At 36.4% G+C, this 22,399-nt stretch overlaps 3 protein-coding genes and 1 long non-coding RNA gene across 5 annotated transcripts; 2 read left to right on the top strand and 2 right to left on the bottom strand.

Moving 5' to 3' along the window:
* Window positions 1-935: 935 nt before the first annotated feature.
* LOC121733791 lies at window positions 936-19,274 on the bottom strand. Its single transcript, XM_042124146.1, has 5 exons — window positions 19,265-19,274; window positions 5,857-6,443; window positions 3,369-4,243; window positions 3,041-3,176; window positions 936-1,424 (listed from the first exon to the last, which is right to left on the bottom strand). The coding sequence occupies exons 2-5, from the start codon at window positions 6,320-6,322 to the stop codon at window positions 1,141-1,143; spliced, it is 1,761 nt and encodes a 586-aa protein (XP_041980080.1). The 5' UTR covers window positions 6,323-6,443; window positions 19,265-19,274; the 3' UTR covers window positions 936-1,140.
* LOC121733792 (vang-like protein 1) lies at window positions 6,798-11,961 on the top strand. 2 transcript variants are annotated; one of them, XM_042124148.1, is made up of 6 exons: window positions 6,798-6,897; window positions 7,048-7,196; window positions 7,447-8,409; window positions 9,173-9,348; window positions 10,103-10,215; window positions 10,476-11,961. In XM_042124148.1, the coding sequence occupies exons 2-6, from the start codon at window positions 7,111-7,113 to the stop codon at window positions 10,782-10,784; spliced, it is 1,647 nt and encodes a 548-aa protein (XP_041980082.1). In that variant the 5' UTR covers window positions 6,798-6,897; window positions 7,048-7,110; the 3' UTR covers window positions 10,785-11,961. The 2 variants fall into 2 exon arrangements, with proteins under 2 accessions (XP_041980082.1, XP_041980081.1); XM_042124147.1 differs by having other exon boundaries at window positions 9,170-9,348.
* Window positions 13,565-16,981, bottom strand: LOC121733793 (leucine-rich repeat neuronal protein 2-like). The gene is made up of 2 exons (XM_042124149.1): window positions 15,608-16,981; window positions 13,565-14,280 (listed from the first exon to the last, which is right to left on the bottom strand). The coding sequence occupies exons 1-2, from the start codon at window positions 16,699-16,701 to the stop codon at window positions 14,022-14,024; spliced, it is 1,353 nt and encodes a 450-aa protein (XP_041980083.1). The 5' UTR covers window positions 16,702-16,981; the 3' UTR covers window positions 13,565-14,021.
* Window positions 19,275-20,477: 1,203 nt separating the features above from the next.
* On the top strand, window positions 20,478-21,117 carry LOC121733707. Its single transcript, XR_006036597.1, has 3 exons — window positions 20,478-20,540; window positions 20,620-20,899; window positions 21,053-21,117. It is a non-coding gene; the product is annotated as an uncharacterized LOC121733707 (long non-coding RNA).
* The last annotated feature ends 1,282 nt before the right edge of the window (window positions 21,118-22,399 follow it).

The raw sequence follows: 22,399 nt of genomic DNA, 5'->3' as shown, positions 1-22,399 counted from the left end.
ACTAATTCACAAGAAATGACAATGAACTAACTGAGGGGTTAGTGCGAATTTTATTCGATCATACGCATCGAGCTCGTTAACGCGAATTTATATGGAATCAAAGCAGCGCCATCTACTGGCTAACGTGGATACTGCTTTAATCCCATATAAATTCACGTTAACGTGCTCGATGCGTCGGATCGAATAAAACTCGCACTAACCCCTCTTATGTATAACAGCAGATAACAGATATAGTTTAATACAGGTATACAAAAAGCTTAAATTATATAATCCCATATTTTCTGTTAAATGGAATTGATCTCTTAAATACATAAGCCGTAAAAATATTTGTCTTTAATTGTGTACCTTATGAGTAAAAATAACATTCGTCCCTAGTTTAAACATTTATGTATATTTTTATTGTAGTAATGTAAACAATATGTATTTTTTTATTTTCTACTAAATGCGTGTGAACGATAATACTCGTGGTACTTACACTCGTCATTAAGTATTGCCCATAAAGTTAATATACCTAGTGGAATAGAGTAACAATCTCGAGCTGTCAAACGTAACCAAAATTGGTTTTCATCTGTGTGAAAAATATGTGTACGTTTACACTTACACAAGCATGATTGAACATGAATTCTATGATATTAAATTGTCAAAGTGCGCACGTGCCGACTGGACGTCAAATAAGGAGTGCTGCTGTTATGTATCACACGTCTCTTTTACCACGCAGTGTTACTGATAGTGACATCTCTCTTGCTCAGGCCTTTGTTTCTCTATTCCGCTAGGTATATTAACTTTATGGTCTTGCCTCGGGTCTTGGGGGTGAGCCAAAATCTTTTCGTTTTCGCTTCGTTATAGAATCGCCGATGAAAATGTATGGAATTCACATAAGCGTTCGTTGACGTTCGACTCGTCTAATGTCAATTCCATACATTTTTAACGGCGATTCTATAACGAAGCGAAAACGAAAAAGTTTCGGCTAAATGGCCTTGTCTCGTTTCGGTATAATGTGAACTGATCTTTACAATTAAATTACTTAACAGCAATACATTTCTCGTAAAACATTTTTTTTTCTTACTTTTTCAACAAATAACAGTCTTAATAACAGTAGGGACGGTTAAAAGTCACCATTTAAAAAGCGACTACACTAAACTACCTTCGTCTTCTGAAAGACGTCGCGAAGAATATACCAGCGGCCGCCGTCTGTAACAAACTGGCTACGAAGAATAGAGTCTTGTATTCGTAGCTATAACTTATACAGAAGACCATTAAGAAGGCAGCGACTACGGTATTTGCACTGGATATAGTTGCTGTAGTGTCGAAGTCGTTGAGAGAATTGTAGAGTGGTTGTTGTAGGACACCCGATGCGGCAGTCGCTAAGCTGGCTAGCATACACCAGACAACGAGAAAACTCTTGTGCGTCGATAAAGTAATGCCTGAAACAGTAAGGAGGAAATATTTTTGGTGGTCCATTTACCTCTCAACAATCAGTCTTTATCGTGTTTTAGTAAAATTTTCAGGGGTAGACAATAAACTGTATTATTTAATTATGAGAAGTAATTAATTGCGTATGCCATTTTAAAATTTGGTTTGCAAGAAATAACAGCTAATAAATCATTTTGTCAGCATACAAATATTTTGTTAGCAATAATTAAAATCAGGCTGCAATTCGTGTTCTGTAAATAATCATGACAATGGTCAGCAATTTAAACACATAACTGGCAGCGAGTTTTATTATGTATCTGCAAAATAAACAGTCACTCGGCAGAATAATTACTTGGTCGGCAAGATTCGGTCAGCATTCGGTCAGCAGAAAAACATTTCAGTATTTTATTTAATTTCATTATTAATTAATTTATTTTATTAATTAATAAGTACTTAACAGAAGGCCTACTTACCACGGATACCGAAGCGGGGGGACGGAGGGGGGGAGCAGCCACCCCGAAAGGGGGGCTCGGGGGGCGCAGCCCCCCGCCAAAACAAAAACAAACACAATCCAGAAAGTCCAAAAGTAGGTTAGGTTAGGTTAGAACTTAGACCACAACACAGAGGGAGCCGAGCGAGCGCAGCGAGCGTGCTGCGGCAGCAGCCGGCGACCGTCATAAAACAAAAGGGGGGCTCGCCAAAACAAAAAATAAATCCAGAATTTTTTGCTTATTCTCTGAGTGCTTACCAAACTTTAATTAAGTATAAGCCACTCATTGCAGCTTGTAGCTTTGATAAATACTCAGCTGTCAAAAAAAAATTACTGCTGTTCAGAATGATATATATATATATATATATATATATATATATATATATATATATATATATATATATATATATATATATATATATATATATATGTCATTCATATCATTCTGAACAGCAGTCATTTTTTTTTTTTTTTTATTTCTGAGTGAGCAACTTGTTGCTGAACACAAGTTGCTGTCCAACTATCAATTTTAGCTTACCAATTACATATTTCTGCTCTCAAATATTCCAATACTTTGCTAACAGTTTAAATAGCACCTTTATTTATTGATTGATTTATGTATCAATAAATTAAAGGTCTTAGTTCATACATAATAAAATTTGCCAGCATACTGCATATTTAATTTATTGATAAGTCCAACCATCATTAAATAAAATAGTTTGTTGTTTACCCCTCGAAATTGTACTAAAACACATACCGGATTTGGCAGGCGCAACGTCGTTATGAGAGTAAAGGAAGAGATAATGTGCGGCCGCGGCATAACACTATCGTCTATCTGCTGCGTGTTTATACCATAAAGTTAATATAATGGTTTAAATACTAGTCCAGTATGCTCCTCCGGACTTCGTACGAAGCTTCGTGATATGAGACGATACCATTGGAAGATACACTCAGATCGTCCAATGGTATCGTTTTAAGCACGAAGCACTACGCAGGTGCGACCCGGGCATTAAAAAGCAACCGCCAACGAAACGCAGTAAATGATATAGTCCGGTTACGAAGTAGGTAGACATTCGTATTTAACCCATCGCTACTTGACGTCTCTATTTCTTGCACAGGAATATTAAAGTTACTCACCATAAAATCCAATAGCGCCGATGAGGCAGAATACTGCGTACAATCTGGAGGTTTCGTTGATGGTCTTGGGCAGAGCGATGCATAGAACTATAAAACAGAGGGCGCCGGCGTGCGCGATGCCTGTCATTGTCGCCACCTGGTGGGAATTTTTGGAATTAACTACATTTTGAAACTACCCCCTTTGACCCTATTATTTTATATTGTACTATCAAAGTAATTGATTCATAGGCAAAGGCTACGTTATTTCTGATGTAAAAGATAAAATATAGTACAAGTTACAACCATGTCTGATTTAACGATGAATAAGGAGTCTCTTCTTAGTACTTACCGACCAAATGTTCAAGGCAGGATTCAATTCCCACAACAATGGCGGAAATATAACTCCCAGAAGTAGTATTGAGAAGGTGGTACATAGATGCAGAAGCGTGTACAAATAGAAGTTTATATCGAGCAGCATATTTGTGAAGGTAATGAAGTTTTTCTTCATGGATGCCGTCCGTCTAGCCGTTCCTGGAGTTACCTCAGTAGGAAATACTAGACTTGAGGGCGTATCTACGGTTGTTCCTCGATACAAAGGCTGAGGGTTTTGACCTTCTCTGTCAATATTCGCCAGCTCCTGATAACCGCTGACGCGGTTGATGTCGAGCGTGCCGAAATCCGACGAAAACCTCGACGGGCTATCGTACATCGTGCTGAAATCCGACGAGAAACGATTCGTATCCATGGCAGAGAAATCCGACGAAAATCTGTTCGCTCGGTATTCGACTTCAGGGTCAATAACTTCCTTGGCTCCTCTCTTGGATTTGAAGACAACGACGTCGTTGGCATCGTCCTCGATCGAGACCGTGGCTGCAGGTGCTGGCGTGCTTTGGCTCGGCTGAGGGTTTTGGTTCGGGAAGATCACCTCATCCTCGTCTTCTACAGCTCTAATCATGTTGTAGGTGGACCTTATTACCCTCTCTATGTATACTGGCCGGGTGTAGGTCGCTAGGAATAGGCAGTTCTGCATAAGAAGGGCTCCGTACATCATTACGACGATGTCGCTGCTATACACAGTACACAAGTAGCCTATAATGATAGGCACTATGACGTTGCCTAATGTAGGAGCCATGCGAATGAGCCTTTGTACTAGGGTCAGCTTGTCTCTAAAGTAGTGGCTAATGATGACGTCAGACTGTTGGGCAGTTAGAGCATACCCTGAACCTGAAAGTCATAGAATTTCATAATGAATTTGCTACGTGTATATGTCGCCAACTTAATTTTCGCCATCATCTTAATTTAAATCTTTAGCTATCTAAACTGATTGTGAGATAGCTGTGATTTTAGTCGCTAATGAATGAACCCTGTTTATAAGCTTTCTAAAATAAGTAGGTATCCGAGAAACGAGTTAAGGAATATTATCTAAATCTTTCTTAATAGTTAACTATAAAAATGTAGGTACTTAGGTACCTACCTTCTTTCAAATATTATATTTGTGTAAATATTATGTAGTTTATATAAATATTTTTTATGTATTTTAACATGTTATTTATATGTAGTACCTACGTTCTATGTAGGTAGTATATATTTATTATTTAGTCATAAATCATAATATTAATTAAGTATACTCTTATTTTTGTAAGTACCTATTTTAAAATTGTAGGTTGTCTGGCAGAAACTGCTGCTAGCAGTAAGACCGCCTATTTGTACATATTTTTCCTTTATTGTGTTTTTTAAGTTTAAGTTTTAAGAGGATACACCAGGGGCTAGAGAAATGAAAAAAAAGTACGTGTAATATCTATAGCTGTCTCCCTTACCTCAAGCCTATACTGCAGAACGCGATAGAGACAACTGCAGAAAATCCAAAAAATCAACGATTCATTGTCCCCTGATTCCTTCTCCAAAACTTAACCGATTTAAGTACTTTTTTCATTAAAGATTAAAAAAAGGCTTGAGCTGTGTTCCTATGTTTTGCTTTTTTTTGTATTCTAGCCAAATCTGTTTTCTGGACGTTTGAACACAGCGGAAAATCTGGCCATTTTTTTGGATTTTTGAACGTTCATATCTTATTTAATAATTAAATTATGAAAAAAAAGAAAACATAGGGACATCGTATTAGTGGCCATAGATATTCAGGAAAAAAATTATAACTCTACTAGCATTATCCAGGGAGGAAAAAGGGGACAACGTTTGTATGGAAAAAAGGGCGGTGTGGACTCCTCTTAAGAGAAGCTATAGATATTACACGTGCTTTTTTTTCATTTCTCTAGCCCCTGGTGTATCCTCTTAAGTTGTACAAATAAAGTATTTTCTATTCTATTCTATCTGAGGGGATAAGATTACGATGGAACGTAGCACTTAGACCCATAGGTAAATTGATTTGTGTCTTTTCTAAGAACGTAGTGACATAAAAATTAAGGCTAAATTCGCGCTATTAAATATATGGCGTGCGTTCAGATATTATATTTATCCCAATGATGAGGTACTGATGATGATGAAAAAGAAGTAAGTTTATTGCAGAAACGTGATCATTAGTCTTAGCAATAACACTGCGCCATAAATCCAATATTACTCTATTGTATAATATAGGGGTGTCAGTATTTTTATTACTTCTTATAAGGTAGCTAGTTTTATAGAAGTAATATGTTGCCATTGAGTATTGTGCGATACTGCCGATACTTAATAATTACTTGCTACTTGGCGATAAAATTGTAAACCATTTAAAATAGCAAAATTAGAACGTACAAGATCTTTAAACAAGCAAGTTTTTGACAACCCTAGGTAGGTATCGTATTCAGCATTACTCATAAAAAATTTATGGTTATTAAAATGCTTACCGACGAAAATTCCTGCAAAGATGTTAATTATGTGGTCATTGCTGTATAAACTAGTGGAGTAACTGGACAGCAGGACTCCAGCTACGGTCATGCAGAGACCAGCCAGGGCCGTGAACCGGGGCATGTTGAACATCTTCACGACGACTCTACACCAGGACTCCAGAAGGAGCTTTATCACGATCATGATCACAGGAACTAGGGCTACGTCCACGTCCCAAATCTTCATTTTCTCATCTTCATCGTGGTCCTCCTCTCTTATCGATTTCAAGATGATCAGCCCGTATAGAAATAATAAAGGTGGGACTGTGGCATTGTAAATGATAGCAGATACGACGATGACCCATCCGTAGCCACCATCGGGGGGCGTGGGACCGATTTCTGGTTGCGAGGCCACCACACGGTCTAAATGGAGATCCTCCACTCTACTTTCGCGAGGACGGTAGGTAGAATTACTAGGTTCTTCCATGATTTAGCACAACAAACAAATTCATCACTAAAATGTGTAATGTATTATCTACAAGAAACGTACGTTATCTTATCAAGCATCACTTGTTGTAATCTACTGTTCCACATATTCGAATTCCGCGCTCATTGTTCCAACACTGTCCTAAAAATATATTAAAAATTACAATACGCGCACGACGCAAATCAAGAGATAACTCTACAATTGCGTTTCTCAAAAGTAAAAGAATTAAATTATAGAGACGAAAATATAATTTTCTTTAGCTTCAACGTAGAAATTAAAAAGGAAACTTTGTTTCCGAACGGTTATAATCCTACAAAATCAAGTAGTTATTTATATGACTTCTGAATGACGTCCAAGAAAGAAAAGTGGATCAGTTCGTCGTGAGTGGGAAAGAGACGAATAGTATCTGTCAATATTTAAAAAGCCAAAACCTGTTTGGTCGTATTATAACTTTATTTTATGTTGGAATGTTTGACGTTTGCTGTTGAAAATGAAATTTTAATGAATTTCGTTTGTCCGAACGGCGACGCTTGTAATTTCTTATTGGAAAATGATTAAATATCAATAACTCGACGGTAATTTCGTGACTGAATAATTAATTGTGGCGTAAATTCACGTTATCGAGCGAATGTAGAATGCGCGTGTGCAACTGTGCTTGTGGCATCGGGCAGTAAAACTTTAATTGCCCTGATTCCGAGATTTGATTACATGGTGAATTATTGCAGGTTCATAAAGAGTACTCATGGGCAATGCGCGGGGGTCTCTCGTGACTGCACACCGCTATAACGATGGAGACTGAATCTGTGAGGTCCGAGATAAGCGGCCGATCCCGCCGTAGCTCGAGACATAGACACAACACACATCGGAGCACTCGGTATGTTTGTTTTACCACCGCGAGCATTATTCTATCTTAAATTTAGAATACTCATGTTTACATTAACTTATATTTAGCTTTCTGTTGTTGTGTAGTTAATCTCTGTAAATGTAGCCAAGTACTCGTAAGCTAGTACCATAAATATGCAGCTAATTATTGTTAGTAACTTTCTGCTCACAGGTAAATTAACATCTATTATAAAGCTATTCAAAGGGATAACGAGTTTAGTAAATTAATATTTCTATTTCAGGAGTACAAAATCACAAAGAAAAGACTGTGTCGATAACACAATGGCACCATTCCAAACTAGTGTTAATATAAATCCTGAAGGTAGGGACGGTCAAGAAGTTATCGAAGTACAAATATTACCACAAGATGAAAATTGGGGAGAAAATACTACTGCTGTTACTGGAAATACATCAGAAGGATCCCAATCAATGGAAGATGTCAGTAACTGGCCTATAGAGTCAGATAACGGCTTAGGATGTTCCAGATATTTTGGGACTACTGTGGCTTTAGGCCTATGTTTTGTATCTTTCGTAAGCCCACTAGCGATGGTAGTGTTACCCAAAATTGGATTCTTTCCTGGTCTAACTGACAATCAAGCCATACAACCGAGTCAGAGAATACAATTGTTAGCCTGCACGGCGGAATGCAAAGGCATATTACTATCTTTAGCATTTAAGTTAGTCTTACTAGCTATTGGAGTGTGGGCTATATTCTTGAGGCCAAAATATGCTATATTTCCTAGAATATTTGTGTTCAGAGCGATGATGCTTGTGACTTTGGCAGTCTGTACTTTTTCCTATTGGCTATTTTATTTCGTCCAAATAACTGAAGCAACCAAAGCTCTAGCCGTGGGCGAAGAGGCGGTGGACTACAGTTCACTAGTGTCTTATGTCTCAAGTTTTGCTGACAGCTTGTTATTTGTACATTATGCAGCAATTATATTGATAGAGATACGACATCTGGAGCCAGTTTACTATATTAAGATTGTAAGGAGCCCTGACGGAGAAAGTCGATCATATGCTATTGGGCAGCTCAGCATACAACGAGCAGCGGTGTGGGTTCTACAGAAGTATTACACGGAATTCACTATTTACAATCCGTATTTGGAGAAGATACCAATATCAAAATCTCAGAGAAAGGCCCAGTCGAGCATAAAGTTTTATGAAGTGGACTCCAACACTAATGCATCATCTGGACAAGCACGGTCAGTAGATTTTTTTTTAAAGAAGGCAGGTCACTAGCCCTGACGTCCTGAGACCCATAAGGATCTATTGTGACTTCGGTCAGTAGATAGTAGTTTATTGTAATTTTAATTTATTTTGTAGTTGGAGTTTTTGGTCAAAAGATATTGAGTAAAAGTGTATGTAAAATATTCAATTTAACTTACATTCTTACTCTATTATTATAATTTGTATAGAGCATAATATGCAGAGAAGATTCCTTGCATAATATTATCTATTCTTTAGTGTTTAGTATTTATAATCATTCGTCCCCTTAAAGCCAGAATAAATTAAAAAATCAAATACATCACAATAACCTCTTTATTTCAATAATATGGTAAGTCAAAAAATTTGATTAGTTGACTTTGGTGGCCCATAATATTATAAATACCTTTTATGCTAAGTACTCACATACGGTTTTGCTCGATAGTTTTACTCCAAATCGAAGGAAATGACATATTTGACATATTTAAGTCCATCAAGCCTGCTCGAAGCTAGCCTTCGAGCTGTTAGTTTTGGCGGTCCACATGGTGGTTATTGCTTGATTTGGAGTAAAACTATCGAGCAAAACCATATGTCAGTACTTAGCATTAGATTTACATGCAGTCTTAAGTATAATTAGCAATAAATACATGTACTATCAGAGAACTTGATTAATTGGCATATTCTGGACCTTTGGACATAGGTCCGTCAACTGCCTATGAAACAATTTCTTCAATGGTACATATTCATTAACATTTCCAGTAGCGGCGGTTCATGTTCGGGCAGCACGCGCCGTCGCGACTCGGGCTCCGCCCACAACGAGCGCTACTACGAGGAGGCGGAGCGCGAGCGGCGCGTGCGGAAGCGCCGCGCCCGCCTACACACCGCCGCTGAGGACGCGTTCGCGCACGTGCGAAGAGTGAGACTGTCGCATGCTGGAGGTGAGTTTGTTACACAGGTTACAGTGGCTTTAGCGTATCTTATCTGCTGCAGTGTAGTTACGTATTGTAGTTACGATAAATGTACACACAACTAAGCAGTATGCTACAAGGTAGACTGTACTTCAGTACTAATTTTAATCCAGACTGATACAAGCAGGACAAAGTAGAGTAAAGAGGTCTAAAAAGAGTATAAAAAGTTAAGTAACTTTAAAAAGTTCCCAACAAATTCTTCTTTTTAACCGACCGACGACCAAAAACGTTTATACGTGGGAGAGCCATGCTTCGGCACGAATGGGTCGGCTCGACCGGAGAAATACCACGTTCTCACAGAAAACCGGCGTGAAACAGCGCTAGCGCTGTGTTTCGCCGAGTGAGTGAGTTTACCGGAGGCCCAATCCCCTACCCTATTCCCTTCCCTACCCTCCCCAATTCCCTTCCCATCCCTACCCTCCCCTATTACCCTATTCCCTCTTAAAAGGCCGGCAGCGCACCTGCAGCTCTTCTGATGCTGCGAGTGTCCATGGGCGACGGAAGTTGCTTTCCATCAGGTGACCCGTTTGCTCGTTTGCCCCCTTATTTCATAAAAAAAAAAAAAAAAACGTGGAGGTTATGCGTTCGGCTATGGATATATATTTTTTAATGTATGTTCAACGATTACTCCGCCGTTTGTTCTTTATAATGGCGGACTCAGCAAAGTCGAAATAAGTTTCAATTAGTCGAACAACATGTGTGTATACTATACTGCAATTTGCAGGTGGCGCGCTCGGTCCGCGCGAGGCGGCGCAGGCGGTGTTCCCGTCGCTGGCGCGCGCGTTACAGAAGTACCTGCGAGCCACCAGACAGCAGCCACGACACTCCGCAGACTCGGTCAGTGTCAGTTGAAAGAACATACCATACTAATACTATTATTCACGACCTTTGCTGTCAAAAAACCCATCAAGTATGATTCAGTAGGGTTAAAAAATAATACTAGAAGATATTGAGCATATTATAACAAAAATCCAAAATCTTGATTTAAGAACCCCCCTTTTCTCTAAAGGGCCTTAAACTGGTCAAGTATTATGGGTAGATGAAGATGCCTTTGGAACTCAAATTCGAATTTATAAAAATTTATATAATATTTTCAGGTGTTAGCCCACCTCGCCCGCTGTTTATCTCAAGATGCATCGCCTCGAGCATTCCTGGAGCCGTTCTTGATCGAAGGCCCCGTGCTGGCAGCGGAACAGGAGGCCAGGCCAATCCAGTGCTGGTCGCTGATTTCAGACGAGTTGCTGGCTCGACCGCTGGCTGACAACATTGAGTTCCAACTCCGCCAAGGAGACATATCACTCATATGCTCCATAAAACAGTTGCCAAAATTTAGCCTATCCGAGGAGGTTGTTGATCCCAAAAGCAACAGATTCATTTTAAGGCTCAATTCTGAGACATCCGTCTGACAGGAGGAATACTATGGTGAGGATCAAAGGTTGGTATGACATTTAGGTATAGTTTAGATCGGGAGAATCACAATTGCAAAGTTTCATTAGGATTCGAAAAATTGCTGCCCGCTCATTGGTCAGCTTCCGGCGCGGCGCGCGTTTATTGACTGTCGTTTAAAATGTTTCGAATTCAAAGGAAATTACGCTTTGTGAATCAGACCACCGATTTGATCTTTTAGTTGGGAATATTTATTATACTCATTTGAGATTAATATAGTTTTAGTGGTACATAACCAGTAATTTTTATTACACCAGTGTATTTTATTAGTATACCAGTGTTTATTTAGAATTTAATATATACACAAACATCTCCTTTAAAACAAGGCAGCTTTACTATCACAATACTAGCCTTATTATTAGCCACTTTGAAAATACTAGACTGCATTTATACTTGTATATTGTATTTTTTTGTAAATTTTGTGTTATATTCGAATGGTTTATCTATGTAAGTAGTTTATTGATATTACGAGATTTAATTTTCTTAAAGAATATGATATCAAATTATAACAAGTATCTGAGAGTATGTAAATATATTTCTGACTGTAATTTGTGAATCTCAAACACATAAGATATTATTTTATACTATTATTTTAGGTAAAGATTTTTGTATAGTATAAGCATCATATCATGAATCATGATGTACTTATAAGCTTCTTGATATTGCTTTACAATTTGTTTTCCTTAATTTAAACCGGCACGGAGTGGAACGGAATGGAAGCGTTAATTTCGCCTCACGCGGGAATTCGCTGGAATGCCCGAGCATTCCCGCGTCATGAAGACATCCCATACCACATAGTTTGTATTTTTTACTTGACTAATTCGCGCCGCTTCCCGCGGATTCCAGAGACGCGACGGCACCGGAGAATCCTCGAGAATTCCGCGGAAGTCGCGCGTCAATTTTTAGACTCGCATTTAATTTGTGTGTGTACAGTTTCGTAGCAAAAAGTCGCTTCCGTTCCACTCCGCGGCGGTATAAATTGAGTCTTAGATATTGTACTGTAATTTTCTTAGACTACATTTGAAGAATAATAAGAGCCTTAAGATATTTAGAATATTTAATCACACTTATATCATAGTAAGTAGAATAATGTTTAGATATAAAATATATTCATGTTATGACGCTAAAAAGCATGAACGAAACATAGTTAGATTAATATTTTTCTAAATATTTTTAAATCCATACTTATTTTCGATAAGTGTTCAACTTTTTATCCCTTTAAAAACTTAATTTACTTTAAAAACTTAATTAATGAACAAAACAGTTTAAAGTACGAAATGCATTTTGAAAATTTGAATTTATTCCATTTGATTAAAGTTTTTTTTTAATATCAGAGCTCAAGTGACCAAAGATTGTAAAATAGTGCTTAAATATGTAATCATCATAACATATCGAGATGTGTACGTAAAGTGTATTAGAGATGTCTAGTGCTTTGGCTGTATAGGTAAATTATTTATTGCCTGCATTATTACTCTCTAACATAAAATAAAAAGATACACGTTAAGTTTATAGCGAATTATCAGGTACAAATTTAAAAATTTAGCAATTCAAAACAATGCCATAAAACCTCCTCCAGTTTTTCGTATGGATCAAAGATAAGATATTATGGACTATGGTATTCTAAGATTATGAACATATTTTGTTGTTGGTAACATTTGTCATTTGTGCTCATGTGCCCTTTATACTAAGACACACTTAAGCTAATTAACATTTACATTTACAATGCTTCACTCGCACAAAAATAATATTTGTGCAATAAATGGTTAGTGATGAGTGAAAAATGAAATAACTCGTATATTATAAGTTTGAAAAATCATAATCATTGCTTGAAGTTTCATATTTCATGACTATTTTAAATACTTATAAGATCTAATATGGCCTACCATAATTAGGTTGAAAATACGTGTAAGAGATATAATTTCAATCATTCTTAGATTTCACAGTAATTATAACTTCAGTCAGATGGCACCTGATGATGATTTTATCGAAACCGCTCGTGTGAAACATAATTTTGATAAAATAAATTAATAAAAGTGGAATAAGTGCATGAAAAGTGTATATAATTACTGTGGAGCATGAATTTCCACCAAGAAGGTACAGTACATTCAATATCATATTCTTTGAATTGACTTGCACATGTGTGTTTTTTTTTCAATAATAATTAGGCGGCGACGCCACAGACTGAATGTATCCTAATGCTCAAATGCCATTGTAAAATGCTTGTGCCTCTTAAAAATTATAGAAATTATAGTGTGTTAATGATAATATCAAAAGAACAATGTTACATAAACTACAGTGTTCAAAATAAACATTAATCAAGGAAATGTCAAAAAGCTGGGTAAAAACATTTTCATGGTAAACCGCCATCTATCAAATATTTATTAACTTTCAATTTTTAGCGAACCTATGTAAGCGAGAAGGCAATACAAATTCGTGCGTAAATGAGACCATCATAATCGAAAGCTCATGCACGAAATTCTACTTGCTCTGCGACCACACTATAGTTGATGTAGCATTTAGTTTAATATAGTATCAATAAGTAGTACAATAGTATTACTGAACTAGTCTAAGAAGGACTTTGAATGTTTACGTATACATTATACAATATGGAAGCACAAGCGACGCGTATCGAGTTTTAGCACAAGATTTTTGTAAAAGACACTTTTGTATTTTATAAATATATAAAGTGATTCTATGTATTTTGTTTCATTTGTGGACGCTAAAAATATAAAAGACATTATATAAGAAAAACTTTATTTTGTAAATAAATTCTTAAATACAATAACAACAAAAATCACAGATAGAGAATAAGAATGAGGCCACACTGCTCCAGTGCGTTGCGTCGTTGGAATAACGCATTGTATGCCACGTAGCTGCCTTTCGGCAACGCAATTTAATACAGTACAAGATGGTGAGAGCGAAAAGCGATCCTCCTACGCATTTACATTAATGCGTAGGAGGATCGCTCATAATGACATAAAATATGCCTATCTCTCTTATTAAAATATTATTTAAGTAGTTACTAATCTGTATAATGTTTTAGGTCCTTGTCTGTTACATTAGAAAAGATGATTAATAGAGAAGGAAAAAACATTGTTTAACGTATCCATTGTGTAACAATTTTTAGTAAGATGATATTATAAGACTTCCAAGTTCGCAACGCAAAGGAGCAATATGGCTTCACTTACAAAAACAACTTAATCATCGTCTCTAATACTGACCATCGCGGGCAGAACAGTATACTCTGCTGTAGGCAGCTGTATGTTCCCGTAGTAATTTAGTCTTGTAGTATACTTAGGTACAGTGAATATACAGAACGCTATAGCTGTAAGTGATAGTAGGCAGGTGACGGCAGCTATAGTGAAGCCAATGTGCTTGTTCTTGATCCCGCACACGAAGTATTTGGCGTCTATATCGAATATCCGACCGTTGAAAAATGTTTTCGGTGTGAAGCATCTGAAAGTAATGGTAGTTTGCTATTAGATGGCCTACGTAATTTGGTCGGATTATATCAAGCCTAGCCAATTAATCATCGCTTATATTGATTTGACTGAACCCGATCGAATGACGTAGAGTAAGCCTTTGAATCAAATACTCAGATGGTATATTTTGTGTCCTACTTGTTTTGAATAAGGCGCTTTGCAGACGACGGGGCGGGCCGGGCCGGTCGATTTCGCCGCGTACGCCCGTCGATGTCTGCGGCTGCACGCGTCGCGTACACAAAGCACACGCCGTCTGCGTTACTGCACGTAAACTGTTTGTGTGATCCACGGTGGGCAGCCGCGGACATGCGCCGCCAGTGCCCGCCGGGAACCTGCGGCGCGGTCTTTTTGACAGATTCCCTTTGTGCGATCGTTCGCGACGAAATTGACCGACCCGCCCCGCCCCGTCGTCTGCAAAGCGCCTAAATAGACGGTGATTGCCAAAGGGACATATTTAGACTACGAATAATATAAACAGTTTTTATTATTCGTAGTATTTTTTAGACGATTAATCTTACTGTTGCCCGAGCAGACCGCAGAATTTCTATCGGTTAACACCGGTAAGCGAGTTTTTAGTTAAGGGGGCGACTAACCCTAAAGTGTCAATTTTATAATTCATTTTTATACTTGAAAATAAGCCCCGTTTCATTTTCTAAAATTAGATACTACATTATATTTCCGAGAATTCGATCTGAGCAAAAACACGATAAGTATCTTAAAAAATTCTCGATAGAAAAAAATCACAAAGATGCATCTAATTTTCACGAATTTTTCATTTATTGCCTTAACCGTGCATTGAACTAAGTTAATATTTTAACACATTGTATAAAATTCTACCATTGAGAGATCGCGGATTTTTAAAATGTTGTATATTTATCGAGTTATTGAGAAAAAACTAATTTGGCGATGAATCCGCGTCGTTCTTTTTCACCTGGCATATGAAAGACGGGCGTGAGTGTGAAGAGAGAAGGACGATATTTGATTTTTGGGGTTAGTCGCCCTCTTAATATTTAATTAACCTTTACTTGCGTTAAGCTTTCAGCGCTTTCTACATTTTGTAAACACACAATTTCTTATCTCTTGCAGACATTACATTATAATATTGGCTGTAAATAATTTGCGATTACCCAAAGATAAAAACATGACAATATGACAGGTAAATTAAACTAAATTTACCATTTTACTAATCGTTCAACAATTTTTATTTCTGTATCAAAATAACACATGAATCACTTGAATCATGTAAGAGAAATGAAACTAAAAAGTAAAAACTAAAAAAATATTAGCTCATAATTATTTACCTCGCATGCGCATAGTCTCGAGCAGGTATTTGCAGCTGTTTGATCCAAACCAAGTGACAGTCGCATCTCCAAAAATTCCCCTGCAGGTCCAAATGTAACAACTGCCCAAACGGCACTAGTAGCTTCTCATCCAACGTATGCAGTCTTGAACTTTTCAAGGACAACCTTTCTAAGGCAAAATCGTCAGCATCGTCTAAAACTCTCTGTCCAAAAGCCATCTCACTGAATCCAGTTAGATTAAAATTTCGTTCCAACTCTAAACTAGTTAGAGCTGGCAGATTTGCAAAGGTGTATTCCTTAATTTCTTTGATCCATAGATTGTTTAATTTCAACACTTTCAGTGCGACTAAATCGTTGAAATCCTCGCTCGATAACTCTTCAATAGGATTGTCGGATAGATCCAAATACTCCAACGTAAATGGTAGTTCGAATACATCTTTAATATTGTTATTTGAAATAACTAGCTTCCTCAAATTGTATGCGTCGACGAAAAAGTTTTCATGTACTTTGTTCAAGTTTATTCCACTTATAGATAAAGAAGCTATTTCATTTGTTAACCCATATTCATTTCTGTCAAATAAATTATTGTTTTCCAGACTTGGACCCAGATTGTTGCTATCCAGTACTATTTCCTTCAGTTGTGCTAAATTGTGGAACTTAATATTTTCAAATGTTGTGAATTTATTATTTGCTATATTTAAATACTCCAATTTGTTAATATTTTTAAACACATCAAGTGTTAATAGATTATTGTCACTTAAATCTAGCCTTCTAAGTTCAGGTAGTTGGAAAGAATTACCCTGCATAATGTTTATTCTGTTTTTACTGAGTATCAACTCTGTTAGTGAGTTAGATTTTAACAACTCAGTTGGTACAACTTTTGTTAAGTTATTTCTTGATAGATCTAGCGAGTAAACACTTATAGGAAGAGTATAGTCTTTATCCAGAACTCTATTATCATAAGAACACACCACCGTTTCACTGAAATCCATATCTGTTTTGACGTTACACACACAGGAGCTAGAATCACACACGTTGACACTCTCAACCTTATTGCTATACGCCATAAAGGCTAGAATAACTATCCATAACATTTTTAACACCTTTTTGTAACTTTTTTGTTTTTTATAAAAAAATCATGACTTTTTTCCCTTATGTTCTGTTCAATGTTTATATCGCGACTGTTTCTTATCACTTATTATCAGATATCGCGTCATATCAGTGATATAGTTTGTCGGTTATTTCACACTGTAAAGACGTGTAAACTGTTTGCCTCGGTGAATGGTGATGAAATGTCTATGTTCGAGATTTCATACATTTCGACCTTATTACAAAGCAATAAAGTTCAATATTGGTAAAACAACGGAGATTTTGCATTGTATAATAAATGTATTGTACTAGTCCTACTAATATTATAAAGGCGAAAGTTTGTTTGGATGTATGGATGTATGGATGTGTGGATGTATGGATGTTTGTTACTCTTTCACGCAAAAACTACTGAACGGATTTTAATGAAACTTTACAATAATATAGCGTGTACATAAGAATAACACATACGCTGCAATTTTAACCGACTTTCAATATGGGGGAGGTGTTATGTTCGTTTTCTTATGTTCAACGATTACTCCGCCGTTTGTTAACCGATTTTCAAAATTTTTCTTTTGGTATGTAGGGTATCATCCCAATTTGGTATACTTACATAAGTAATCGAGGGAACTCCTCAAAATTTATATGGAAACATGTGGTGACTTCGGTTTCGTGAGAAGTATTCTAAGCATATGCTACCAACAAGTAAGATTTTGCACCGCGGTATATCTGGTATACCGTGGTTCGGAAGGTACTGAGAGAACTCCTGATTCTTTATAGATACATGTTTGGGAGTTTCGGCGTTGTTTTAAGAACGGAAAGCATATGCTACTATGCAAATTACATTCATCATCATCATCACTACCATTTTATACCATACATCGTCCCATGGTTATGACTTATGAGCCTATAATGACCCTGTTATTGGTACGTTTCATAGTCTTTTAGATCGAGACTCTAGTTTGTCAAGCGATAATTGAAAAAAATCTATACTTAATATTGCTTGAGAGTATGTTTGCTTGAACGCGTTAATCTCAGGAACTACAGGTCCGATTTTAAAACTTATTTCAATGTTAGATAGCTAATTTATCGAGTAAGACTATATGCTATATATTATCACGCTAAGACTAATACGACCGAAGAAACTCAGGAAAATGTGGGGAAAACGGGGAAAATATTAGAAATTACGAACTACTGGAGCAATTTTTATGGCAATATTTGGCACAGATATAGAGTAAACCAAGTGAAGGGAGTAGGGACATAAGAGCTATTTTTTATGGGAAAATATACGGTTTCCGTAAAATTCCTAATTTACGCGAGCGAAGCCGCGCGTTCATCTAGTACGTAATATATTTAGCATATGACTATAGTGTCACGACTTTTGTTATGAGCAAGTAATGAATGGAGGTTTAAACTTTATTAGCATTTGTTATCTAGTACATGGTCCGCTGAATTTATATAGATACAGAAAATTAGGTCGTTTGTTTTTGGGAAACCTGTAGAATGGACTTTTTAATGGTGGCTATGTTGAGACTTTCTCCCATGCCCTTTCAATGCGAAAATTTACACTTAACCATAATGGGAAGGAAGAGAAGCTTAAGTAAAAAAAAAATAATAGTTATATTGAATTTTCACTAATGACTGGCATTATTAAACAAGCTAATAAAATTTACTAGAGTTTACATAATTAGAACTAAAAATATTTAAAAGAAATTATTTCTTTTTATTCACTTTAATTCTTACAATCTTAATTAAAAATCACCATTCACCACTCACATAGACTGTTTCTTCCTACGAATAATAAAAACTAAGGAAACATAACTCCCATACTTCAACCGTTTTAAATTTGGCTCCTTTTCGAACACTAAAATATGACAATTTAGATTTTCGCCAAGGTCGTATCCCAGGTAACGTATCATAATAATGCGCGCCGGACGACAGCCTGCGCGGTTATTGTCATTGTCATAGTAATTATGAAACAAATAATTGTCAAAAGCGGATAGTATTATGCAGTATACACCAAGCACATCTACTATCACGAAGAAACGAGCACATAATTATTATTTTAAAATCAAACATTTTCCTCTGATACTTAAGACATCGATAATAATTATAAAATACTTATAATAATCATGAACAAACCTTGTACGACTCGAGCGAATCTAAAACTGTCCGAGCACCTAGAGAAGACGTTTTCAGATTACAAAAATCTATTTGCTAAATTATTACAGAATTGAAATTAAAAACTTACGTAATTTTTTTAAAGTTTATAACTCACAATTAATATAATATTTTATTAACAGTTAGCAGTTTTTTATTTTTGTTCATTTACAATATATTAAAGGAAATACTTATTTGTTTTTGTCGATCGAACGTAATTTTTCGATTTAAGATTTTGATACGTGGGAGAGCCATGCTTCGACTCGACCCGGGGCCGGCTCGACCGGAGAAATACCACGTTCTCACAGGAAATCGGCGTGAAACAGCGCTTGCGCTGTGTTTCGCCGAGTTAGTGAGTTTACAGGAGGACCAATCCCCAACCCTGATCCCTTCCCTACCCTCCCCTATTACCCTATTCCCTCTTAAAATGCCGGCAACGCATCTGCAGCTCTTCTGATGCTGCGAGTGTCCATGGGCGACGGAAGTTGCTTTCCATCAGGTGACCGTTTGCTCATTTGCCCCTTATTTCATATTATTTCATAAAAAATATATATATTACATTATGTTTTTTTGTTTTGTTGTAAAAAAATCCGTAGCAAGAAATATGAAAATACCCATATCATCTTATAACTCATTTAGTATAATGTCAGCCAGACCCTAAAATTTCATTTATGATTAAATTGTTACGTCTTGCATAACACTGTCCATGGCGACTGTAAAAATTTTGTAATTATATTATTTTTTGATTATTGCACTTTTAAAATAACATATAAATTTAATGAGACAAACACAAAGAGACCAGCTTAATTTTATGCAACTTAAATAAACTATCTTTTTTGGGTCGACCAAAATACAAGAAATTTAAGCATAATTTTAAACAATTCACTTACAGATGAAAGGTTATTCCTGTATTAAAAGTCGTATCTGTATGACTTCTACACCATTTCACAGGGCATTTAGGTATTTTAAGAGCGTTTACGCCGTTCACGTTCAATTTGGCTTAAAACTGTACTTTTCAAACTTGAATAAGTCATCAACCACTTATCTTTATAAAAATGTTGATTACTTAATTTTATAGGAAATTTCACTGTCCTTATAGTTAGTAGAGAAAAAAATACGATTTTTAGAGTATTTGTACATTAAATCTCGATACCTTAACAAAGGTTTTCTTAAATTCCGTTTTAGTATCAGTTTCGAAGCTTTTAATTTACGAAACCAGCGACAGATCTAATAAGAAAAAAATAATAACCTATTGACAAGATCTTTAAGCAAATAGTTAGTAGAAAAAAATGTTTCATTTTGTTATATTACTTTAAGAAATTTCAATTCAAAGAATGAGAAATATCAAGAATTTAAAACCTTATTTTTACCTATTGAGCTTACTTATTTCAATATAATAATAGCTTCATATGATAGAAGAACACTTTAATTAAAAACATACATTTTAAAAATCAACAAATATTTTGTCATTTTTTTTTCTACAAATATTTTAAAACTACTATAAATCGCTGCGCGCAAAGCAATTCAAATTAGTCCGCCGCGAGGCTTGCTGAAGGAAGGACGTATCGCTCCGTGCTGCGCATGACCTTTGTTGACCCTTGTCGCGCATAGGTACCAGACTGGTGAACATTTATAGCGCGATCGAAAAATCTTGGTTCTTTGGTAAGAAAAATATTTTATTTTGTTGGTAAGTAATATATTATATTTTATGTATGTATTTTTTATGGCGGAAAATAATTTTACTATTAAAATACATTACATTACAGAACTAATGGGAAACAAAATGAAGATGTTTTTAGCAAAGAAAAGAAAACGCAAAAATGTAGAAAATTTGGAAAGTTTGGAAAAGGCAAGAGAGGCCAAAATGTTGCTATAATTATCACTGTTATCCTTACTTCAACTATTTTTTTCATTTAATTACTTACTTAGTCTTACAAATAACATGTTTTGTGTGGTTTCTGTTTGTATTTCAGGCAATATAAAAGTAAATCAACTGAAGAAACAATAACGGAAAAAGATGAATGTGAAAACCAACACGCAGAAAAGGTACCTTTCGTATTTGAATAGCAGTATTTTTGAAGTGAAGTATAGTACAGTTAATAGAATAATATGTGCTAGTTTCATGCCTAAATCATATCTATCTGCAAAGCTGAAAGCTATAAGAAAACCTGAAAGTTTGCCTGTTTGTGACCTCTACAGAGAAAAGAACGACCAACAACTATGGAGTTTTGGTCGCGATTACTTAAGGAGGTATCCAGTTCTGATGGTCTACCTGACCTTCGAGGAAGAGTAAAGCTGAATTTCATAGCTTATATTATTTACAGTAAGTGTAGCAATCACTTCTTCCAGTGCCGGACATTTTTAACCGACTTCCAAGGAGGATGTTATATGTTCGGGTGTGGATATATATATTTTTTTAATTTTTATTTGTGTATGTTCAACGATTACTCCGCCGTTTGTGAACCGATTTTTGAAATTTTTGTTTTGTTGTATGAGGTTTCACTCCAATTTGGTTCCATTTTCACAAAAGTGGTGAACTGATGATGGAAACCATGAGTAATCAAGGGAACTCCTCAAAATGTATATGAAAACATACAGTGATTTTGGTTTTATAAGAAGCATCCTAAGCATATGCTACCAAAACGCAAGATTTTGCACCGAGGTATACTATGGTTCCGAAGATACTAAGAGAACTCCGGATCCCTTATAGATACAAGTTTGGGGGTTTAGGCGTTGTTTTAAGAACTGAAAGCATATGCTACTATGCAAATTACATTCATCATCAGCATCATCATTACTACGCTGTCGTAGTAATGATGATGCTGATGAATGCCGACTTCAAAATGATGAAGATTGAGTACAGAAATAGTTGATTTTTAGCCGAATCTGGAAAAAGGCACTATTAGATAGGAAAAACTATTTTATACTTTTTAGTTCATATAATATGGATGTTATTATTGTTTTTACTTTGGAAGTCGGTTTTAATTTTTTGTTAAAAATAATAATTAACAGTTGTTTCCCACTGCCAGGCACCCTTAAACCTTCTTAAAGTATTAGACTTTGAGTCATGAGGGTGTCTGGCAGTGGGAAACAACTGTCAAAGATGTCCAGCACTGGAAGACGAGATTCCTCAACTAACTTTCTTTTTTTTTTTTTTATTAAATAAGGGGGCAAACGAGCAAACGGGTCACCTGATGGAAAGCAACTTCCGTCGCCCATGGACACTCGCAGCATCAGAAGAGCTGCAGGTGCGTTGCCGGCCTTTTAAGAAGGAATAAGGTAATAGGGGAAGGCAGGGATGGAAAGGGAACGGAATAAGGGAGGGTAGAAAAGGGAATAGGGTAGGGGATTGGGCCTCCGGTAAACTCACTCACTCGGCGAAACACAGCGCAAGCGCTGTTTCACGCCGGTTTTCTGTGAGGACGTGGTATTTCTCCGGTCGAGCCGGCCCATTCATGCCGAAGCATGGCTCTCCCACGTCAAAACTGCGAAGAATACAAACTATGATATTGAGCTTTACTCTTTCTCGAAGGTCAGGTAGACCTT

Source organism: Aricia agestis, chromosome 14 (assembly GCF_905147365.1).
Source record: "Aricia agestis chromosome 14, ilAriAges1.1, whole genome shotgun sequence".
NCBI lineage: Eukaryota > Metazoa > Arthropoda > Insecta > Lepidoptera > Lycaenidae > Aricia > Aricia agestis.
Note: the sequence above shows the minus strand (reverse complement) of the source record. Positions and strands in the feature narration are given on the sequence as shown.